Raw genomic sequence first — 20,209 nt, forward strand, 5'->3', positions numbered from 1 at the left:
TTTTTTTGAGTCACCAGACTTCTGACTGGTTGGATGCGACCCGCCATGCATTCCTCTCCTGCGCCAACCTCCTCATCTCAAAGTAGCACTTACAGCCTACATCTTCAATTATATTCTGGATGTATTCCAATCTCTGTCTTCCTCTCCAGTTTTTGCCCTCTAAAGTTCCCTCTAGTACCATGGAAGTCATTCCCTGAAGTCTTAATAACAGATGTCCTATCATCCTGTCCTCCTTATCAGTGTTTTCTTTGTATTCCTTTTCTCTCCAATTCGGTGTGGGACCTCCTCATTCCTTACCTTATTAATCTACCTAATTTTCAATATTAAGTTGTAGCACCACATCTCAAATGCTTCGATTCTCTTCTGTTCCGATTTTTCCACAGTCCATGTTTCACTACCATACAATGCTGTACTCCAGAGGTACGTTCTCAGAAATGTCTTCCTCAAATTAAGGCCTATGTTTGATAACAACAGACTTCTCTTGGCCTCGAATACCATTTCTGCCAGCCCGTCATTGGTTATTTTGCTGCCTAGGTAGTACAATTCCTTAAATTCATCCACTTCGTGACAACCAACCCTATCGTTAAGTTTCTCGCTGTTCTCATTTCTGCTACTTCCTTTCGTTTTTATTCGATTTACTCCCAGTCTCTGTACTCATTAGACTGTTCATTCTATTCAGAAGATCATGTAATTCTTCTTCACTTTCACTCAGGGTAACAATACCATCAGCGAATCATATCATTGATATCCTTTCACCTTGAATTTTAATCTCACTCCTGACCCTTTCTTTTATTTCTATCATTGCTTCTTCGATGTACAGATTGAACAGTAGGAGCGCAAGATTACATCCCATTCTCACACCCCTCTTAATCCGAACACTTCGTTCTTGGTCGTCCAATCTTACTATTCCTCTTGATGCTTGTCCATATTATACATCACCTCTCCCCCTATAGCTTACCCCTATTTTTCTCAGAATTTCGAACCACTTTGCAGTCTCGAACGCTTTTTCCAGGTCGACAAATCCTATGAACGTGTCTTTATTTTTCTTTGTTTTTGCTTCCATTATTAACCTCAAAGTCAGAATTGCCTTTCTGGTACCTTAACCTCTTCTAAAGCCACACTGATCGTCATCTAATACATTTTCAATTTTCTTTCAGTAACAATGTTACACACATTTTCCGATAACCAAGATTGCATAAGATCTTGCCGACATTCGAGCTGTGCACACAATTCGTTGATTTTAATTGAACCATCGTCACGATGAGTTGATAGAGACACTGCTCATTGTAAGGAACCGTAGTTGAGCAGAGTCGACGAAGGCGTGGCTTGCTGAGCACAGCCTTTCCATAGCTACTGAAACGCAATAAACACTGCTTCACATTAATCACCTCTACTTTATCATATCCACATAAGAAAGCGTCCATTGATTGCAGGCGGCTCCATTTCTCCTGCAGTGAGGACCTCAATGATACAGTTCTGTTTTATGCTGACCTCGAGGTTATACATCATACTGGAGCGCTCCCAAGACCCTGGTATCTATCGCAGAAGAACGAATCCAACAGGTTATTAGCAGAACCATTTAAAAATAAAACTACACTGATGTAATCTACATTCCGCTACACTATTACAGGGTAACTTTTCCGAAACCCGTTAATTGTCTCCCATGACGACGCAAAACTTTGAAATTTGGCTCAAAGGTACCTCAACCTTCCACTGTAATGGCACAAAAGCGTGGCGCTCTCCAACGTCAATGTGGGGCTCGGCATCACTTCAAACGGTAAGGTGTCGACATATGTGAGAAAATACGATATTGGAGTGCCTTGTTATTCTGAATTCCGATGATAAGTTCCCTTGGACACACATGCATATCCAAAGGAACTTTGCTTCGTAATTCAGAATAAGACAGTCACTGCAATATCGTATTTACCCGCCGACACATGGCAAGCGACTTTCAAGTAAATATATGTAAGGAAATATACATAATGGATATGCAGGTTCAGGCTGAAGACGCATGGTTGACAGCATATGGAAGAGTGGGTCTAGCGTGAGCCGTTCACGGATAGCCAAACAGTAAGGCTACCGCCCGCGATAAGCGGAAAATTCAGGTACAAGTCCCGGTCCAGTACACATTTTTACTGTCGTCATTCCGTTTTACAGCTGTTGACTGTCCGTATTCCCTATTGCGAATACATTTAATGCAGATGAGAAAAGATCACACCTCAGATGTTCATGTGAGCTGTAAAGTGAATTAATGACGTCACATTGGCACCAAATTTCACCAACACTCTGCCCAATGCCATCGTGAACCTGTCACACGATGCGAACGTTATCACAGCCCCTCTTAGTCGCATTTCACCACATCTTTCGTCGCCTCTGCGATGGAGGTCAATAACACGACACGCTGTTTTCGTATGAGTCGCGGGGGAAACATTTCAGACATACCGTCGCTCACTATTGACACGCAGAAGGCCTCAAGAGGTGCTGTGAAGAGCGGCTATGTAAACACCCCTTCCCTTGGCGCATTGATTCCCACACATTTTGCAGTCGAGACTAACAGTTCGCAATGTGTTCAATAACTTGACGACGTTCTTGACAACGTTTGACATTGCTGACAAGCCCTGGACTATTCGGCCCCTCTGTAAGTAGATCACAGATCAGCAACCACACTGAACGTGGTCACATCTCTTTGGAGAGCATCGCGACCGCAATGTTTGTTCTGGTATATTGGGTGGAACTGCTACGGATTGTTCAGAAAAAATCGACGGAATTTGATGCAGCAATATGTGTTTATGCTTTCCAGCCCTCCTGTTTTGCAACATCCTGTGGAGTGCTGATGGGGTGGTGTTGGGTGAAGGGGCCGATATTGACATATGCGTGAACAAAACAACAATAGTCCCTCTAAGACCCGCTAGTTCGGCCGCCTGTGCACCTTTGTTGAGCGCTTTAAAAATGTAGTCCCACAGAGACGGCCAGTCACTAATTACTAGTCATCGACGAGACAGGCATATCTTCCGTCATCCCGTAGGCTTTGTATGCAGCCAGCAGACACTAGTTCAGCGACGTAACGTCTCTCAGCTGAGGGCTGTCTAAATGGTTGTCTGTGACACTGACGCGTAGTAACGAGTGACCGGCTTTCTCCAAACAGGTACGTTTCCAAAGTGCTGAACGAAGAGGTGCGGGTGGCGCAGAGGGTGCCCTCAAACTGCGGTATCTCACAGGGACCCTTTATCGTTCTGTTCACACTTGTATGATGTCACACAGCCCTATGATCACGCCAGAAGGGCTGAAAAAGCATAAACACCCTTCACTGCTTCGCATCACATTCAGATTTCGTTGAGAGGTTTTGAATGGTCCGTAGTACGTCTACCATGTATACCAGAATAAAACTGCTGGCGTACTACATACACTCCAAAGATGTGCGATGACCTTCAATGGGACTGCAGGCACATTAAGTTTTTCAGAGAAGGGTTTAATCATCTGGGGGGGGGGGCGGGGGAGGGGGATGTTAGCACTGTCAAACGTTGTCAAGAACGATATAATGTTGCTAATCACACTGCTAACTGTCATTTTCTATCGCAAAATGTGTGGGCATCAACGCCCCAGAGGAAGGAGTGTTTACATTGACGCCTTTTATGCCACTTCCCGGGGCCTTTGCGTCTCAGTTCCGAGCTTAAATATTTTCGTCGGCCACCCATAAGGAAACAGAGTGATTTGAAGAATCGGTGTCACAGTTCTGACCTACATTGCAGATGATTCACAACAAAGGGTGAAATGTGTGTAAGATGGGGTTTGATGACCTTCCCATCATGCGACACGTCCACATAGACGTTGGGCAGAATTATGACAAAATATGGTGCCAATGTGACACCATTAACGCATCTTACAGACCATATCACGTGATATGTCTGCACCGTATAGGTCACATGGATTTTCGAGGGCTGGCCTTTTATTCGCATGTATCGATACTTTGCTGTTTGACGAATCGCCGAGCATCAGGGTGACCTAGCAGGGCGCCTCATTTTTCATCCTTGCAGAGGAAGACTGTACGCAGCTTTGAGCAAAATTTCAAACTTGTGCGTCGCAATGTGAGACACTTACGAGCTTTCGAAAAAATGACCTTTACACTGTGCAGCACATTGTAGGTCGGAGACTCAAAGTCAATAAACAAGCAAAAAAAGGAGATGCACTAGTTTCAGACGGATTCTACAACATTTCAGGTTGAACAGCCTCGGGACAGACTGAGAGACGAATGAGTGATACTGACCAGCAGGCTGACCAGACTGGGCACGTAGAGGACCCACTCGACCATGTGGTGGGGCTCCACCCAGCAGCTGGCCGGCTCCCCCTGGGCCAGCAGGTGGCGCAGCAGGGCGTACACGGATACTGGCAGCAGCGGCACACCTGCACACGAGAGGAGTGTGGGGGCAGTCAAGTAGCTGGAACTACCTGTTTGTACACTGCCAGGAATAGAAAGTGTCACACCAAGAGCGCTTTAATCTAATGATACCAAACTGATACACCTGCACTTTGTATTGTAGCCTGAAAATGGAAAAAAAGTGCTAAATAAATATTTTCTTGTGGGCGAAAAGACACGAAGCGACAAAAGCGCAAAATCCAATAAACTAAGATAATAGACATGTCTGCGATGCAACAAATCCAAAGAAAATACACCTCTCGGTGTTAACACTAATTGTGTACAGACCTCAATACGAGTAAAACACATTTTCGGTAGGAGTCCTTGGGAGAATATGAGGAACTTCCACACTCACATTTTGTTACATGGATGGAAACGTCTGTGACGTGGTAATTTCTGTTTTTTATCTCCAAATATAATTATTGTTCGTTAACATAAAATAACGGATTTTATTTACAGTTCATATGTGTGTAAAGCACCTTTCCTCTAAGTTATAGCCATTTTAAGAGCAGCAGGTGTGCGTTAAATGCTGGCTGCCATTGCAGCAACACTCTCTGAATTCACCTAAAGCTGGGCACAGTGGCCACATATTAGCTAAAAACTGGTATCATTAATCAAGAGAAGTAAAATTTGCAAGCAGTGCAAGCACATGTGGACAGAATTTTAAATTATTTCATGTACACTAGGACGCAGCCAGCCGCGTATGTTAATACAACGAAGTAGCTGATTTTCATTTACGATTTTGAGTTACTTATAAATGTTTTCTAGGTTATAAGCAGCCCTACATGCGGAGATCACATTTGTCCTAAAAATAACATTGCTCACGTTCTCCTATTTAATCTGCTGTCCAAGAGAATAGTCGTCATCACACTCCTACGAAGTTAGGAACATCTCTAAACAAACAGTAACTATCGTGGGACGTCGGCTAATACTACATGTACTATTCCATGCAATGGACATAAATCTCTTAACAATCCAGCTTCTATGAATCTCATATGAATCGTAAAGAACTTTATATTTTTCATCAAATATAGGGAAATTAAAGTGCAACAATTTTTGCCCTCTTTATTCATCAAATACATGACAACTTTTTTAATAAGTTAGGATATATTACAATGCCCATTCTGGTGGAATGTGTTGATCAAAATGTTATGCGAGCTTATTTTCAGCACAGAAAACAGCCATTGCTACAAGTTACGAAGAATGTCAGTATGTGATGGCTACTGGGAGTGTGTAATGTTACAGGCACTTTTCAGGTGCAGGTTACAACACCGCACACTCAGAGGAATTACACGTGACGTTTATCGCCAACTCTCAGACATTGAGGAATGTCGAATCATTGGCGTGAGGGACATGATAGCCTCATACCCAAAGACTGCAGAGACACGGTGACTGCAGAATCAGTGATCACGGGAAGGGCTCAGGACTAGAGCGTGGCAAAGGCACTGAACCTTGCGGAAGGACTGTGTTGTGTGGGTGGACAGTACGTGGTGGCTTGGCTAACTATGAACACTCGAGACATCTGGTACAGGAATAGAGCATCATACGTTTTATTTACAGTGTGTACAGAATACTGAATGTACATAACTTTGAAAATCTGAGTCTGTTCCTGTAACTTTGTAATGCACACGTGCATTCCCTTCACGTGTTTATGCTAATTATTACGCACATTTATGCGATCTGGAATGCTCAGTAGCAGCCAGGATATATCTACATCTGACAATTATGCATCAGTAAGAAGCATTAACGATATCATCGTGGGTGGCAATGTTGTGCAACCTTATTAGGGACAAGATCTGACTGTTCGTGAGTAGGATCTTACAATCGGAGACTGTGTTCCAAGACAAACTTCCGTCAGAATGTTAGCAAACGTGACGTCAGATCTGCCGGCCGGGGTGGCCGAGCGGTTCTAGGCGCTACAGTCTGGAACTGTGCGACCGCTACGGTCGCAGATTCGAATCCTACCTCGGGCAAGGACGTGTGTGATGTCCTTAGGTTAGTTAGGTTTAAGTAGTTCTGAGTTCTAGGGGACTGATGACCTCAGAAGTTAAGTCCCATAGTGCTCAGAGCCACCCACGTCAGATCTGCCCGGCAACAACGATCTAAGCGCCCATTGGCTGAGAATTTTGATATATATATATATATATATATATATATATATATATATATATATATATATATATATATATATATATGAGTAGGAGACGAGTGGAGTGTCCCTATTGGCTGAGGGAGAAAGGTGGCGTCACTCTTGTGCGTCGGGAAGACAGGGCGAGTTAGTAGCGAAGCGCTAGTCAAAAACGCACGGTCGAGTAATCGGAGGCGGCTACAAAAGAACGGTCGCGAGTAAATATAGCAGTGATAAAAACCTCATTCTGCCAACGCCCTTGTCAAAGAGGGCGGAGGAGCGGATAGAGGTTCAGGGCACTCTCTTGTCCTAAGGGTGGGAAATTGCCCCTAAAGGCGGAAGAATCAACAATGATCAACGACATGAGGATGCAGAAGGCAATGGAAACCACTGCATTAAAGACACGTAACGTGTATCCACAGGACATGTGGCCTGTAATTGAAGAAGTGTCAAGATGATCTCTCCATTGCCAAAAGATTACGGAATAGTCCCCCATTCGGATCTCCGGGAGGGGACTGCCAAGGGGGAGGTTACCATGAGAAAAAGATTGAATAATCAACGAAAGGATAACGTTCTTCGAGTCGGGGCGTGGAATGTCAGAAGCTTGAACGTGGTAGGGAAACTAGAAAACCTGAAAATGGAAATGCAAAGGCTCAATATAGACATAGTAGGGGTCAGTGAAGTGGAAGGAAGACAAGGATTTCTGGTCAGATGAGTATCGGGTAGTATCAACAGCAGCAAAAATGGTATAACAGGTGTAGGATTCGTTATGAATAGGAAGGTAGGGCAGAGGGTGTGTTACTGTGAACAGTTCAGTGACCGGATTGTTTTAATCAGAATCGACAGCAGACCAACACCGACAACGATAGTTCAGGTATACATGCCGACGTCGCAAGCTGAAGATGAACATATAGAGAAAGTGTATGAGGATATTGAAAGGGTAATGCAGTATGTAAACGGGGACGAAAATCTAATAGTCATGGGCGACTGGAATGCAGTTGCAGGGGAAGGAGTAGAAGAAAAGGTTACAGGAGAATATGGGCTTGGGACGAGGAATGAAAGAGGAGAAAGACTAATTGAGTTCTGTAACAAGTTGCAGTTAGTAATAGCGAATACCCTGTTCAAGAATCACAAGAGGAGGAGGTATACTTGGAAAAGGCCGGGAGATACGGGAAGAGTTCAATTAGATTACATCATGGTCAGACAGAGATTCCGAAATCAGATACCGGATTGTAAGGCGAACACAGGAGCAGATGTAGACTCTGATCACAATGTAGTAGTTATGAAGAGTAGGTTGAAGTTTAAGAAGTTAGTCAGGAAGAATCAATACGTAAAGAAGTGAGATACGAAAGTACTAAAGAATGAAGAGATACCCTTGAACTTCTCTAAGGCTATAGCTACTGCAATAATGAATAATTCAGTAGGCAGTTCAATTGAAGAGAAATGGACTTCTCTAAAAAGGGCAATCACACAAGTTGGAGAGAAAAACGTAGGTACAACGAAGGTAACTACGAAGGAACCGTGGGTAACAGAAGAAATACTTCAGTTGGTTGATGAAAGGAGGAAGTACAAACATGTTCCGGGAAAATCAGGAATACAGAAATACAAGTCGCTGAGGAATGAAATAAATAGGAAGTAAAAATGTGGAGACATCGAAAAAGATATGATTGTCGGAAGGACAGACTCAGCATACAGGAAATTCAAAACAACCTTTGGTGACATTAAAAAAAAAAAAAAAAAAAAAAAAAAAACGGTGGTAACATGAAGAGTGCAACGGGAATTCCACTGTTAAATGCAGAGGAGAGAGCAGACAGGTGGAAAGAATACATTGAAAGCCTCTATGAGGGTGAAGATTTGTCTGATGTGATAGAAGAAGAAACAGTAGTCGATTTAGAAGAGATAGGGGATCCAGTATTAGAATCGGAATTTAAAAGAGCTTTGGAGGACTTACTGTCGAATAAGGCAGAAGGGATAGATAACATTCCATCAAAATTTCTAAAATCATTGGGGGAAGTGGCAACAAAACGACTATTCACGTTGGTGTGTAGAATATATGAGTCTGGCGACATACCATCTGACTTTCGGAAAAGCATCAGCCACACAATTCCGAAGACGGCAAGAGCTGACAAGTGCGAGAATTATCGCACAATCAGCTTAACAGCTCATGCATCGAAGCTGGTTACAAGAATAATATACAGAAGAACGGAAAAAAAATTGAGAATGCGCTAGGTGACGATCAGTTTGGCTTTAGGAAAAGTAAAGGGACGAGGGAGGCAATTCTGACGTTACGGCTAATAATGGAAGCAAGGCTAAAGAAAAATCAAGACACTTTCATAGGATTTGTCTACCTGGAAAAAGCGTTCGACAATATAAAATGGTGCAAGCTGTTCGAGATTCTGAAAACAGTAGGGGTAAGCTATAGGGAGAGACGGGTCATGCACAATACGTACAACAACCAAGAGGGAATAATAAGAGTGGACGATCATGAACGAAGTGTTCGTATTAAGAAGGGTGTAAGACAAGGCTGTAGACTTTCGCCCCTACTCTTCAATCTGTACATCGAGGAAGCAATGATGGAAATAAAAGAAAGGTTCAGGAGTGGAATTAAAATACAAGGTGAAAGGATATCAATGATACGATTCGCTGATGACATTGCTATCCTGAGTGAAAGTGAAGAAGAATTAAATGATCTGCTGAACGGAATGAACAGTCTAATGAGTACACAGTATGGTTTGACAGTAAATCGGAGAAAGACGAAGGTAATGAGAAGTAGTAGAAATGAGAACAGCGAAAAACTTAACATCAGGATTGATGGTCACGAAGTCAATGAAGTTAAGGAATTCTGCTACCTAGCAGTAAAATAACCAATGACGGACGGAGCAAGGAGGACATCAAAAGCAGACTCGCTATGGCAAAAAAGGCATTTCTGGCCAAGAGAAGTCTACTAATATCAAATACCGGCCTTAATTTGAGGAAGAAATTGCTGAGGATGTACGTCTGGAGTACAGCATTGTATGGTAGTGCAACATGGACTGTGGGAAAACCGGAACAGAAGAGAATCGAAGCATTTGAGATGTGGTGCTATAGACAAATGTTGAAAATTAGGTGGACTGATAAGGTAAGGAATGAGGAGGTTTACGCACAATCGGAGAGGAAAGGAATATGTGGAAAACGCTGATAAGGAGAAGGGACAGGATGATAGGACATCTGCTAAGACATGAGGGAATGACTTCCATGGTACTAGAGGGAGCTGTAGAGGGCAAAAACTGTAGAGGAAGACAGAGATTGGAATACTTCAAGCAAATAATCGAGGACGTAGGTTGCAAGTGCTACTCTGAGATGAAGAGGTTAGCGCAGGAAAGGAATTCGTGGCGGGCCGCATCAAACCAGTCAGTAGACTGATGACAAAAAAAAAAAAAAAAAAAAATTGTATATATATATAAAGTTAAAGTGAAGGTATTAATTGTCAGTGAACGCCACGTGTCGTGCGCAGTATCGATAAAAGTTTGTTGTAAATGGATAAGTATAAGGGCGTAGCCAAGAGTCACCATACTGGAAAGTGTGTGACGTGTGTTTCAAAGAATTCTTCATTAAAACGAGTATATCAAAAAACGTTGTTAACGTTTAACATCTGGCATCCCGGCACACCCCACTTCAGCAGGATCACAAACCAACATTGAACCTGGCGCCTGAGGGCCACTACTGTGCGACGAAGGACAATCGAAGCAGCAAAACACCAGGTTAATAATACAGAAACCAGAGAAGTAAGGCAGAGTCGCTTGTTCCCGTTACAATGCCACAGAGGGCATTGTAACGTATATCTGTCTTGGATCACTGAATAATAGTATTGAATATGCAGGGTGTGCCAAAAAATTTCATTAAAAAAGCATTCTTACTTCAATATTCCAGTACCACTTAATTTTTCTCGTGCGAATGTGCTGTTCTGGCGCACAAATAGTTACATAATTAAATACCACAGACCTATTTAAAGTAATTCTTCATATTTATGTAATTCAAGTAATTTTGGGTAGAGTAAGCAACAGGAGTTTTCGGAAACAAAGAATCTTTGTGCGAACCATTTTCTTGTCCCATGTAAATGCACACTGAACTTGCTAGAGTTAGATGGGACATATTGTATATGGGAATAGTGTGCGCTATTTTGGGTACCTTTGCTATACGAAAATTTCACGATAAATCTGAACCAGGAAAGCTAATAATGGTGCAGTGTATGCCCATTAAAATCGACATGGAAATTTTCAGCTCCTGGGATCCCATTGGTTCGAATTCTACCTCCTTCGTCATCTACATCTATACACCGAATGTCACATTGTGGTGTATAAGCTAAAATATCTCTAATTTTACCTTTCTGATCATTTCCTGAAATACAAGCTGTATCAAAAAGAATAACCTTACTTGGCACGTCTACATTTCTGAAAATAATAAACATGTACAATAAATTTTGGTTTTTGATGGACGGGAAACTCAATAAGTTTTTTTTTTTTCATAACTTTTTCATAGCTATTCAATATGCCCCCTTTGAGAAGCATGGCGCATGTCAATGCGGTATTCAAATTGTTACCACACTGCAACGAGCATGTCTTAAGTCTGCTCTTATGTGATGTCTCAGTTCATTTATTGTTATTGGTAACGGAGGCAAGTAAACAGTCTCTTATAAATCCCCACAATAAATACCAACATACTGTCAGGTTCCATGTCCTTCGAGGCCAGTAATGTAGGCCTAAGGCTGCGTGGAATCCATCATTCAAAAACCCTGTGATTTAAAAATTCTGCACTTCCAGATGCCAGTGTGGCGGTGTCTCATCCTGACAGTAAGTGATGTCCTTCGAATCAGTCTCCAACTGTGGGAAATGAAAGTTCTCAAGCTTATCGAGATGTGTGCTTCCTGTAACAGAGTTCTCAGAAAAGAAAAATGGACCATACACCCTTTCCCTTGAAACTGCATAAAAAACATTAAATTTTGGAGAGTCCCTCTCATGTTGTATAACTTAATGTGGGTGTTTTGCATGCCATATTCTCACATTATGGCGGTCCACCTTTTTAAATGGAATGTTGCCTCGTCACTAAACATTACACGTGGAACAAACCTGTCATCCTCCATCTTGACAAGAACGAAACTGCAGAACTCCGTAAGTTGTTGTTTGTCACTTTCACGAAGAGCTTGCAGTAGCTGAATTGTGTATGATTTCATGTGTAAACCTCGACATAACACACGCCAGACGGACGTCGGGGGAATGTTGAGCTGCCGAGATGCAAGTCGAACGGATTTCTGCAGACTCATTGTGAAACTATGGCGGATGCGTTCGACGTCTGTGTCAGACACTTGGGGACGGCCTGGCGATTTGCCTTTAACACAAACAACCCGTTTCTCGGAATTTTTCATGCCATCGTCTAATGCACTGTGCTGTAGGAGGATCCACACGACACCTAGCACGAAACTCACGCTGAACGGTTATTACTAACCCGCACTGCGCAAAATACAAAACGCTTTCTATTGTCCCGACGCCATTTTTACTAGAACTGAAGTGGGCGCACACTGCTGCTACCTAGCGGGAACCTTGTAAAACTTGGCAGGTTTCTCTTTCCAACAATACGGTGTTCATGAACATATCTAAAATAACATAATAGTTACGATATTTTTTAAATCGGATGATTCTTTTTGATACACACTGTACTTTGAAGGTTAGTAGCGCTGTACACTGTTCATTATATTTCACTGCGAGCCTTCCGTCACCTGTAGGCGGAAGTCTGTGAGCGGCGTCTTAAGAAGAAGCGCGGATGGATACACTGGGGTTGGAATTTAAGGCTGCGTTCACAGTCGCACTGACAACGGTCGTCAGGCACCATAGGCTGACGTCACCCAAAAACATCGCCCGACAGTGTGGTCATACTGCGTCCCATCTCCTTAATCAGTTCTTGGTAGGGTCAAGGAGGTTAGGTTAGAATCTATTCTATGTAGGAAGTGTGAACTTTCATGTCCGGTAAAGTACGTAGCGAGTGAATTTGACGATTGTGTGGTCATGGTTTTGTGAACTGTCTGTTAGTTGTGTTCAGATTTGTGTCTGTGGCGTACTGTAACGTCCGTTCGCAATATCGAGGTGAAAGTAAGGGACTTTCAGACGAACGTGCCTCCTATTTGTTTTACACAAGTATCACATGTTATAACTCAAAGTTTTGACTCTTGAACTCCCTTGGTGTAACATAAAAGTTCACCGTTTATTTGTTGTTTTCATTTCTGCGAGAGGTCTATGTGCCATCTCGCCTGCTATCACTGATCATCACATTCACTTCCCACGGTTAATATGTTGTTATCACATGACTCATATTGTATAACCAATGTACAGTATGACTATTGCCATGACTACAAAAGGAGAAAAAAAAATGGTTCAAATGGCTCTGAGCACTATGGGACTTAACATCTTAGGCCATCAGTCCCCTAGAACTTAGAACTACTTAAACCTAACTAACCTAAGGACATCACACACATCCATGCCCGAGGCAGGATTCGAACCTGCGACCGTAGCAGTCCCGCGGTTCCGGACTGCAGCGCCTAGAACCGCACGGCCACCGCGGCCGGCACAAAAGGAGAACAATCACGTTTTTGACCAGACCGATAGTTCATAATTTTATGGGGAAAGTGGTGCTAACACCGTAACCACACAGTCACGATGATGTGTTTGTACCCATGCGCTCGGTGTTGTACATTAGACCACGAGAAACTGATTAGTCCAAGAAAGAGTTTTGCCTGATTTGAGAGAGCGGACCAGTCAGCGAGATCATCGGTCCCATCGAATTAGTGAAGAATGAGGAAGGAAGTCAGCCGTGCCCTTTCAAAGAAACCATCCCAGCATTTGCCTGAAGTGATTTAGGGAAATCACAGAAAATCGAAATTTGCGATTGGTGCACCAAGTTACGTAAAAACAGCCGCATGGATTGTGTATTTTATGACCGCATGCCTAACCCCACGTACCTTTCTCCCTGGCAGCTATTCTCTTGCTGCTCCCACTGTTAGCTACAGATAAAGTCTTGCAATGTTGATCACTTAGGCTGGGGAAACACACAATGATGGTCACAAACAATTGTAGACACTAAATTGCATTATATCATAAATTTAGAAGGCCAGCTGCACTGTTCACAACGAATTTGATTACAATCACCTTATGAACTTTGTTGCTTTGTCGGCCAACATTTATTTTTATTATTTACACAGTTATAAATTGTACCCGTTAATGGTTCTTCTACTATAAACTACGTAAATTGCTATTTTAAAAATGTGTCTGAATGAATGATTGACATGTCACCACTATAAGCTACTCATAAAGTGCTAATACCATAGCAATAATAAAAAAGAAAGCTTAACATACAAAAATCTACACATCATGTACACAGTGTCTCTAGATAGTTAGGCAACATATATTTAAATGTTTGATCATCACATGTAATACTAGTGCACTCTCTTCGGTTAACAACAACATTACGGCCGACGTTGGAAGAGGAATCATTGCGTCATCCAATGCCCTGATAAATATTTTTGTTGTGTCTAGTGTCCGCTACTTGTGAATAGTAGATGATTCAGGTCCGCTTCATTGTGTAAATCACATAATGGAAATTCTTTTAGTCATAATCGGAACAGGTGAGTTGGGGATTTGTCATGATTTAAGCGCATGTAAGTAATCGTTATGAATCGTCTGCTTCTATTCCAGTCAATAAACCGAGGGCATAACTCTTATTTTACGTTGCAGCTGGCGATATTGTACTTCTTTTGAAATCTTTGTCGACTCCCATTGCCACTCACTTTTCCATTGATTAAATTCAGCATTTCTTGCTAAGGAAATCTACCATTTAGGACTTCCCATAAGGTCATTGCTCGCTTCGTTAAGCTGTCTAATATTTCATTATGGAAGATGCCACTGTGCGCTGTAAACCACAATAAATTTCTTCTATTCGTTCTTCCTTATTTGTAACGATCTGTTTTATGATGTCTATAATTATAGGCGATCCACTTTTGTCCCTTTTTCTTTTTTAACGCTCTTTAGTAGACTTTTGAAAGCGATTAATATCAACAAACTGCTTCGTGTGCAAGATCTACCGTATTCTACTGCTTCCCTAACTGTGACATCTTCCACGTAATAGATTGTTGCGTCCTTAGGTAGACAAAATAGCGCTTGACAATTTTATGCAGGGCTGTATTTCGCATCCTCGGCCACGCAGTAAACTACAATGATGCCTATTGTAGAAGTGTTAGACAATTATTTAAAGTACAGCCACCTGTTCAAATAGGCTGTTGTAAGTTTTGACGGCACAGTTCTTGCAATTAACATTAATTAATTAACATAACTTATTTAAGTGAGAGAATGGAACGGTAGAGAAATCGTCCGGAGGTGTTACGAAGAATCCTCTCCCAGGCACTTAAGTTGAACTGCAGAATAATCATGTAGACGTAGCTGTCCTAGAAGTGTTATAAGTTATTTGCTAGACGATGCGGTTGTTTTAAGATTTAGTTTTACAGCACTTACTCAGTCTGATTTAATGTCTTTCTTCCATTTGAAATGTTCACTCGGGTTTCATCCAGTCAGCGTTATTTGTCCCGTAACTGTCGCACCAATGGTGATTGTTGGCTTGCGACAAGACACAAGATTTTGGAAATTTCTCTAATCGAATGATCCATTAATACCGAGCAGTCAACAGTGACGTAAAGTACATAACGTCCGTGGTAAAGATTTTAGTTATTTCGTAAATATACCGCAATTGCGTTTTGCAAATTATCGATACTGACGTGGAGCAGGCAATGATACTACAGCACGCTCACAAACTGACGCAGAATGTGTTTCAGGCATGACAAGAAATGGGCTCTTTGCTTCCGCTGAATAGGTCAGGAGTCCACTACACGCAGGAGGCGGCTACACGGGTTGCAGGGCCTGCTTAGCCGTGGACTGGGCTGCTTTTTTAGGCTATAGGGTCTCAGGGAAACACAAAAAGGGCTTCAGTGTGAAAGGGTGCAGGTTGAACACAGGAAGAACGTAGATACAGGAACCATCGGTATAACTAGTGTAAATTGCCACAGCTGTATTGCAAAAGTACCAAAGCTCCAAGCGCTAATAGAAAGCACTGATGCTCAAATCGTTACAGGCACTGAAAGCGGGTTTAAACCGAAGATAAGTTCAGCCGAAATTTTTACGAAGAACCTAACGATGTTCGGAAAAAGTAGGCTAAACACAGTCGGCAGTGGAGTGTTTGTTGCTGTTAAAAGTAGTTTATCTTGTAGTGAAATTGAAGTTGATAGTTCTGGATTTCCAGAAGGCTTTTGCCACTGTGCCACTCAAGCGGCTTGTAGTGAAACTGCGTGCTTGTGGAATATCGTCTCAGTTACGTGACTGGATGCGTAATTTCCTGTCAGAGAAGTCACAGTTCGTAGTAATTGACGGAAAGTCATCGAGTAAAACATAAGTGATGTCTGGGGTTCCCCAAGGTAGTGATACAAGCCTTCTGTTGTTGGTTATCTGTATAAACGATTTAGCACATCATCTGAGTAGCCGTCTTAGGTTGTCTGCAGATGATGCTGTCGTTTATCGTCTAGTAAACTCGTTAGAAGATGAAAACCAATTGCAAAATAATTTAGATAAGATATCTGAATTGTGCGAAAACTGTCAGTTGACTTTAAATAATGAAAAGTATGAGATCATCCAGATGAGTGCTAAAAGGAATTCGTTAAACTTCGGTTGCACGACAAATCAGTCAATTCTAAACGCCGTAAATTCAACTAAATACCTAGGCATTACATTTATGAACAACTCAAATTGGAAGGAACACGTAGAAACATGTTATGCGGGAAGGGAAACCGAAGACTCCGTTTTATTGGCAGAACACAAGAAATGTTAGCAGATCTGCTAAAGAGACTGCTTATACTATGCTTGTCCGTCCTCTTTTGGAGATCATTACTAGATAGGATTAACGAACACAACGAGAAAGTTCAAAGAAGAAGAGCACGTTTTGTGTTGTCGAGAATTAGGGGAGAGAGTGTGACTGAAATAATACAGGATTTGGAGTGACATCATTAAAACACAGGCGTTTTTCGTTGCAGAGGAATCTTCTCACGAAATTACAATCACAACTTTCTCCTCCGAATGCGAGAATATTTTTTTGACGCCCAACTACAAAGTAAGAAACGATAATCGTAATTAAATATGGAAAATAAGAGCTCACAAAAGGAAAGGTATAGGTGTTTTGTCTTTCCGCTCGCTCTACGAGATTGGAATAATAGAGAACTGTGAAGGTGGTTCGATGAACCCTCTGCCAGGCACTTAAGCCTGATTTGCAGAGTGTCCACGTAGATGCAGATGTAGACGTAGATGTACGAGTGAGATGGTGCGGAAACTGCAAATGTACTCCAAAGTTGAAGGACGCGGGACAGAATAATTCTTGTGGGCAAAATGACTAAATTGCACATAGATTCACCTTGAAATTATGGTGGGATATGGACCAAATGAAATGTCGTGTCTAATTGTAATTAAATAGTGCCAACCATCTGATCACGGCGGTACAGACGTGGGTGACGCTGATCGTGGAAGAAGGCCATCCACATCGACCAGACACGACAGAGTCCACGGAATCGAAAAACTGAATTACTGCAATAGCAGATTTTTCCGAGGGGGAGGAAGACTTACACACAGCGGTTCGCAAATGGCTGCATAACCAATAAACACGTCTCTATAGTCGAGCAGTTGAATGATTGGTACAACGTTCCGGCCTTCTGCATCTACATCTACAAACATACTCTGCAAGCCACCGCACGGTGGGTGGCGGAGGGTACCCTCTACCACAATTAGTCGTTTACTTTCCTGTTCCACTCGCAGACAGAGCGAGGAAAAAGCGACTGTCTATATGCCTCCGTATGAGCCCTAGTATCTCGTGTCTTATCTTCGTGGTCTCTGCGCGAAGTGTACGTTGCCGTCAGTAGGCTCGTTCTGCAGTCAGCTTCAAGAGCCGGTTCTCTAAAATTTCTCAGTGGTGCTCTTCGAAATGAAGGATTCCCGCTTGAGCTCCCGGAGCATATCCGTAACACTAGCGTACTGATCGAATCCAGAGGTAGTAAATCTGGTAGCTCGCCTCTGAATTGCTTCGATGTCTTCTTTCAGTCATATCTGGTGCGGATCCCAAACACTCGAGCAGCACTCAGGAATAGGTCGCATTAGCGTCCTATATGCGGACTCCTTTACAGATGAACAACACTTTCCTGAAATTCTCCCAGCAAACCGAAATCGACCATTCGCCTTCCCTACCGCAATCCTCACATGCTCGTCCCACTTCACATCACATCGCAACGTTACGCCCAGATATTTAAAAGATGTGAGTGTATCAAGCAGGACACATTACAGGTTTTTTTTTCCTACTCATCCGCATTAACTTACATTTTTCTACATTAAGTGGCAGCTGCCGCTCATCACACCAACTAGAAATTTTGTTTAGGTCATCTTGTATCAACCTACAGTCACTTATCTTCAACACCTTCCTGTACACCACAGCATTATCACCGAAAAACCGCAGATTGCTGCCCACCCTGTCTGCGGAGATCATTTCTGTATATAGAAAATAGCAACGGTCCTGTCACACTTCCCTGTGGCACTCCTGGTGTTACCCCTTTCTCCGATGAACATTCGCGTGGAGGACAACACACTGGGTTCTATTACTTAAGAAATCTTCGAGCCACTCACATATCTAGGAGCCTATTGCTTATGATCGTACCCTATTGAACAGTCTGCAGTGGGGTACCGTGCCGAATGCTTTCCGGAAATCTAGAAATATGGAATCTAACTGTTGCCCTTCATCCATTGTTCGCAGTACGTCATGTGAGTTTCGCAGGAGCACGAGCGAGTTACAGAGACTTGATGACCCAAGTTGAAAAGTGTGTCACTTCGAACGGTAGTTCAACGTTTAATAAAAGCCACTTCGCAAGGCATAATACTGTATAGCTTACGTTTTCATGTCCTCTCGCATAACAGCCGGCAACAAGAGTGAACTTGCAGACCAGAGGTCTGGAATTCACTGCAGCAATTCAAGTCATAGCAGTTCCACCAGCTGCCACATAGTCGCGTATATGAACAGTGATCCAATACTGTCAAATGTTTTTTTTTATTCCAGTCTTTGATCACAATATCAATTCTTTTGACGATGACCGGTTTCAGTCTACAATGACCATCCTCAGATATTTTCTACACCATGTCCTAAAGTGATAAGGCCGTAATGGCATCGTCAAGGTGTGGACGATGTCGCCTATTCTACACCTTGTTTTAGATCTATGTGACGATGCTTTGCTGAGTATATTTATATGTTTTGACGATGCCATTACGGTCTAATCACTTTAGAACATGGTGCAGAAAATACAGGGTGTTACAAAATAGTACGGCCAAACTTTCAGGAAACATTCCTCGCACACAAATAAAGAAAAGATGTTATGTGGACATGTGTCCGGAAACGCTTAATTTCCATGTTAGAACTCATTTTAGTTTCGTCAGTATGTACTGTACTTCCTCGATTCAACGGCAGTTGGCTCAATTGAAGGAAGGTAATGTTGACTTCGGTGCTTGTGTTGACATGCGACTCATTGCTCTACAGTATTAGCATCAAGCACATCAGTACGTAGCATCAACAGGTTAGTGTTCATCGCGAACGTGGTTTTGCAGTCAGTGCAATGTTTACAAATGCGGAGTTGGCAGATGCCCATTTGATGTATGGATTAGCACGGGGCAATAGCCGTGGTGCGGTACGTTTGTATCGAGACACATTTCCAGAACGAAAGTGTCCCGACAGGAAGACGCTCGAAGCAATTGATCGGCGTCTTAGGAAGCACGGAACATTCCACCCTATGACTCGCGACTGGGGAAGACCTAGAACGACGAGGACACCTGCAATGGACGAGGCAATTCTTCGCGCAGTTGACTATAACCCTAATGTCAGCGTCAGAGAAGTTGCTGCTGTACAAGGTAACGTTGACCACGTCACTGTATGGAGAGTGCTACGGGAGAACCAGTTGTTTCCGTACCATGTTCAGCGTGTGCAGGCACTATCAGCAGCTGATTGGCCTCCACGGGTGCACTTCTGCGAATGGTTCATCCAACAATGTGTCAATCCTCATTTCAGTGCAAATGTTCTCTTTACGGATGAGGCTTCATTCCAACGTGATCAAATTGTAAATTTTCACAATCAACATGTGTGGGCTGACGAGAATCCGCACGCAATTGTGCAATTACGTCATCAACACAGATTTTCTGTGAACGTTTGGGCAGGCATTGTTGGTGATGTCTTGATTGGGCCCCATGTTCTTCTAACTACGCTCAATGGAGCACGTTATCATGATTTCATACGGGATACTCTACCTGTGCTGCTAGAACATGTGCCTTTACAAGTACGACACAACATGTGGTTCATGCACGATGGAGCTCCTGCACATTTCAGTCGAAGTGTTCGTACGCTTCTCAACAACAGATTCGGTTACCGATGGTTTGGTAGAGGCGGACCAGTTCCATGGCCTCCACGCTTTCCTGACCTCAACCCTCTTGACTTTCATTTATGGGGGCATTTGAAAGCTCTTGTCTACGCAATCCCCGTACCAAATGTAGAGACTCTTCGTGCTCGTCTTGTGGACGGCTGTG

The 20,209-nt window shown here is 42.8% G+C and overlaps 1 protein-coding gene across 1 annotated transcript in view; it reads right to left on the bottom strand.

Annotated features, from left to right (window-relative positions):
- The window catches only part of LOC124789110 (calcitonin gene-related peptide type 1 receptor-like), a 151,018-nt gene that overhangs the window by 53,696 nt on the left and 77,113 nt on the right, over positions 1–20,209 (bottom strand). Inside the window, exon 5 of the mRNA XM_047256397.1 lies at positions 4,265–4,401. Coding sequence (XP_047112353.1) covers positions 4,265–4,401 — 137 coding nt within the window. The remainder of the gene's footprint in view (positions 1–4,264; positions 4,402–20,209) is intronic.

The sequence above is a fragment of the Schistocerca piceifrons genome, chromosome 3 (genome assembly GCF_021461385.2).
Source record: "Schistocerca piceifrons isolate TAMUIC-IGC-003096 chromosome 3, iqSchPice1.1, whole genome shotgun sequence".
NCBI lineage: Eukaryota > Metazoa > Arthropoda > Insecta > Orthoptera > Acrididae > Schistocerca > Schistocerca piceifrons.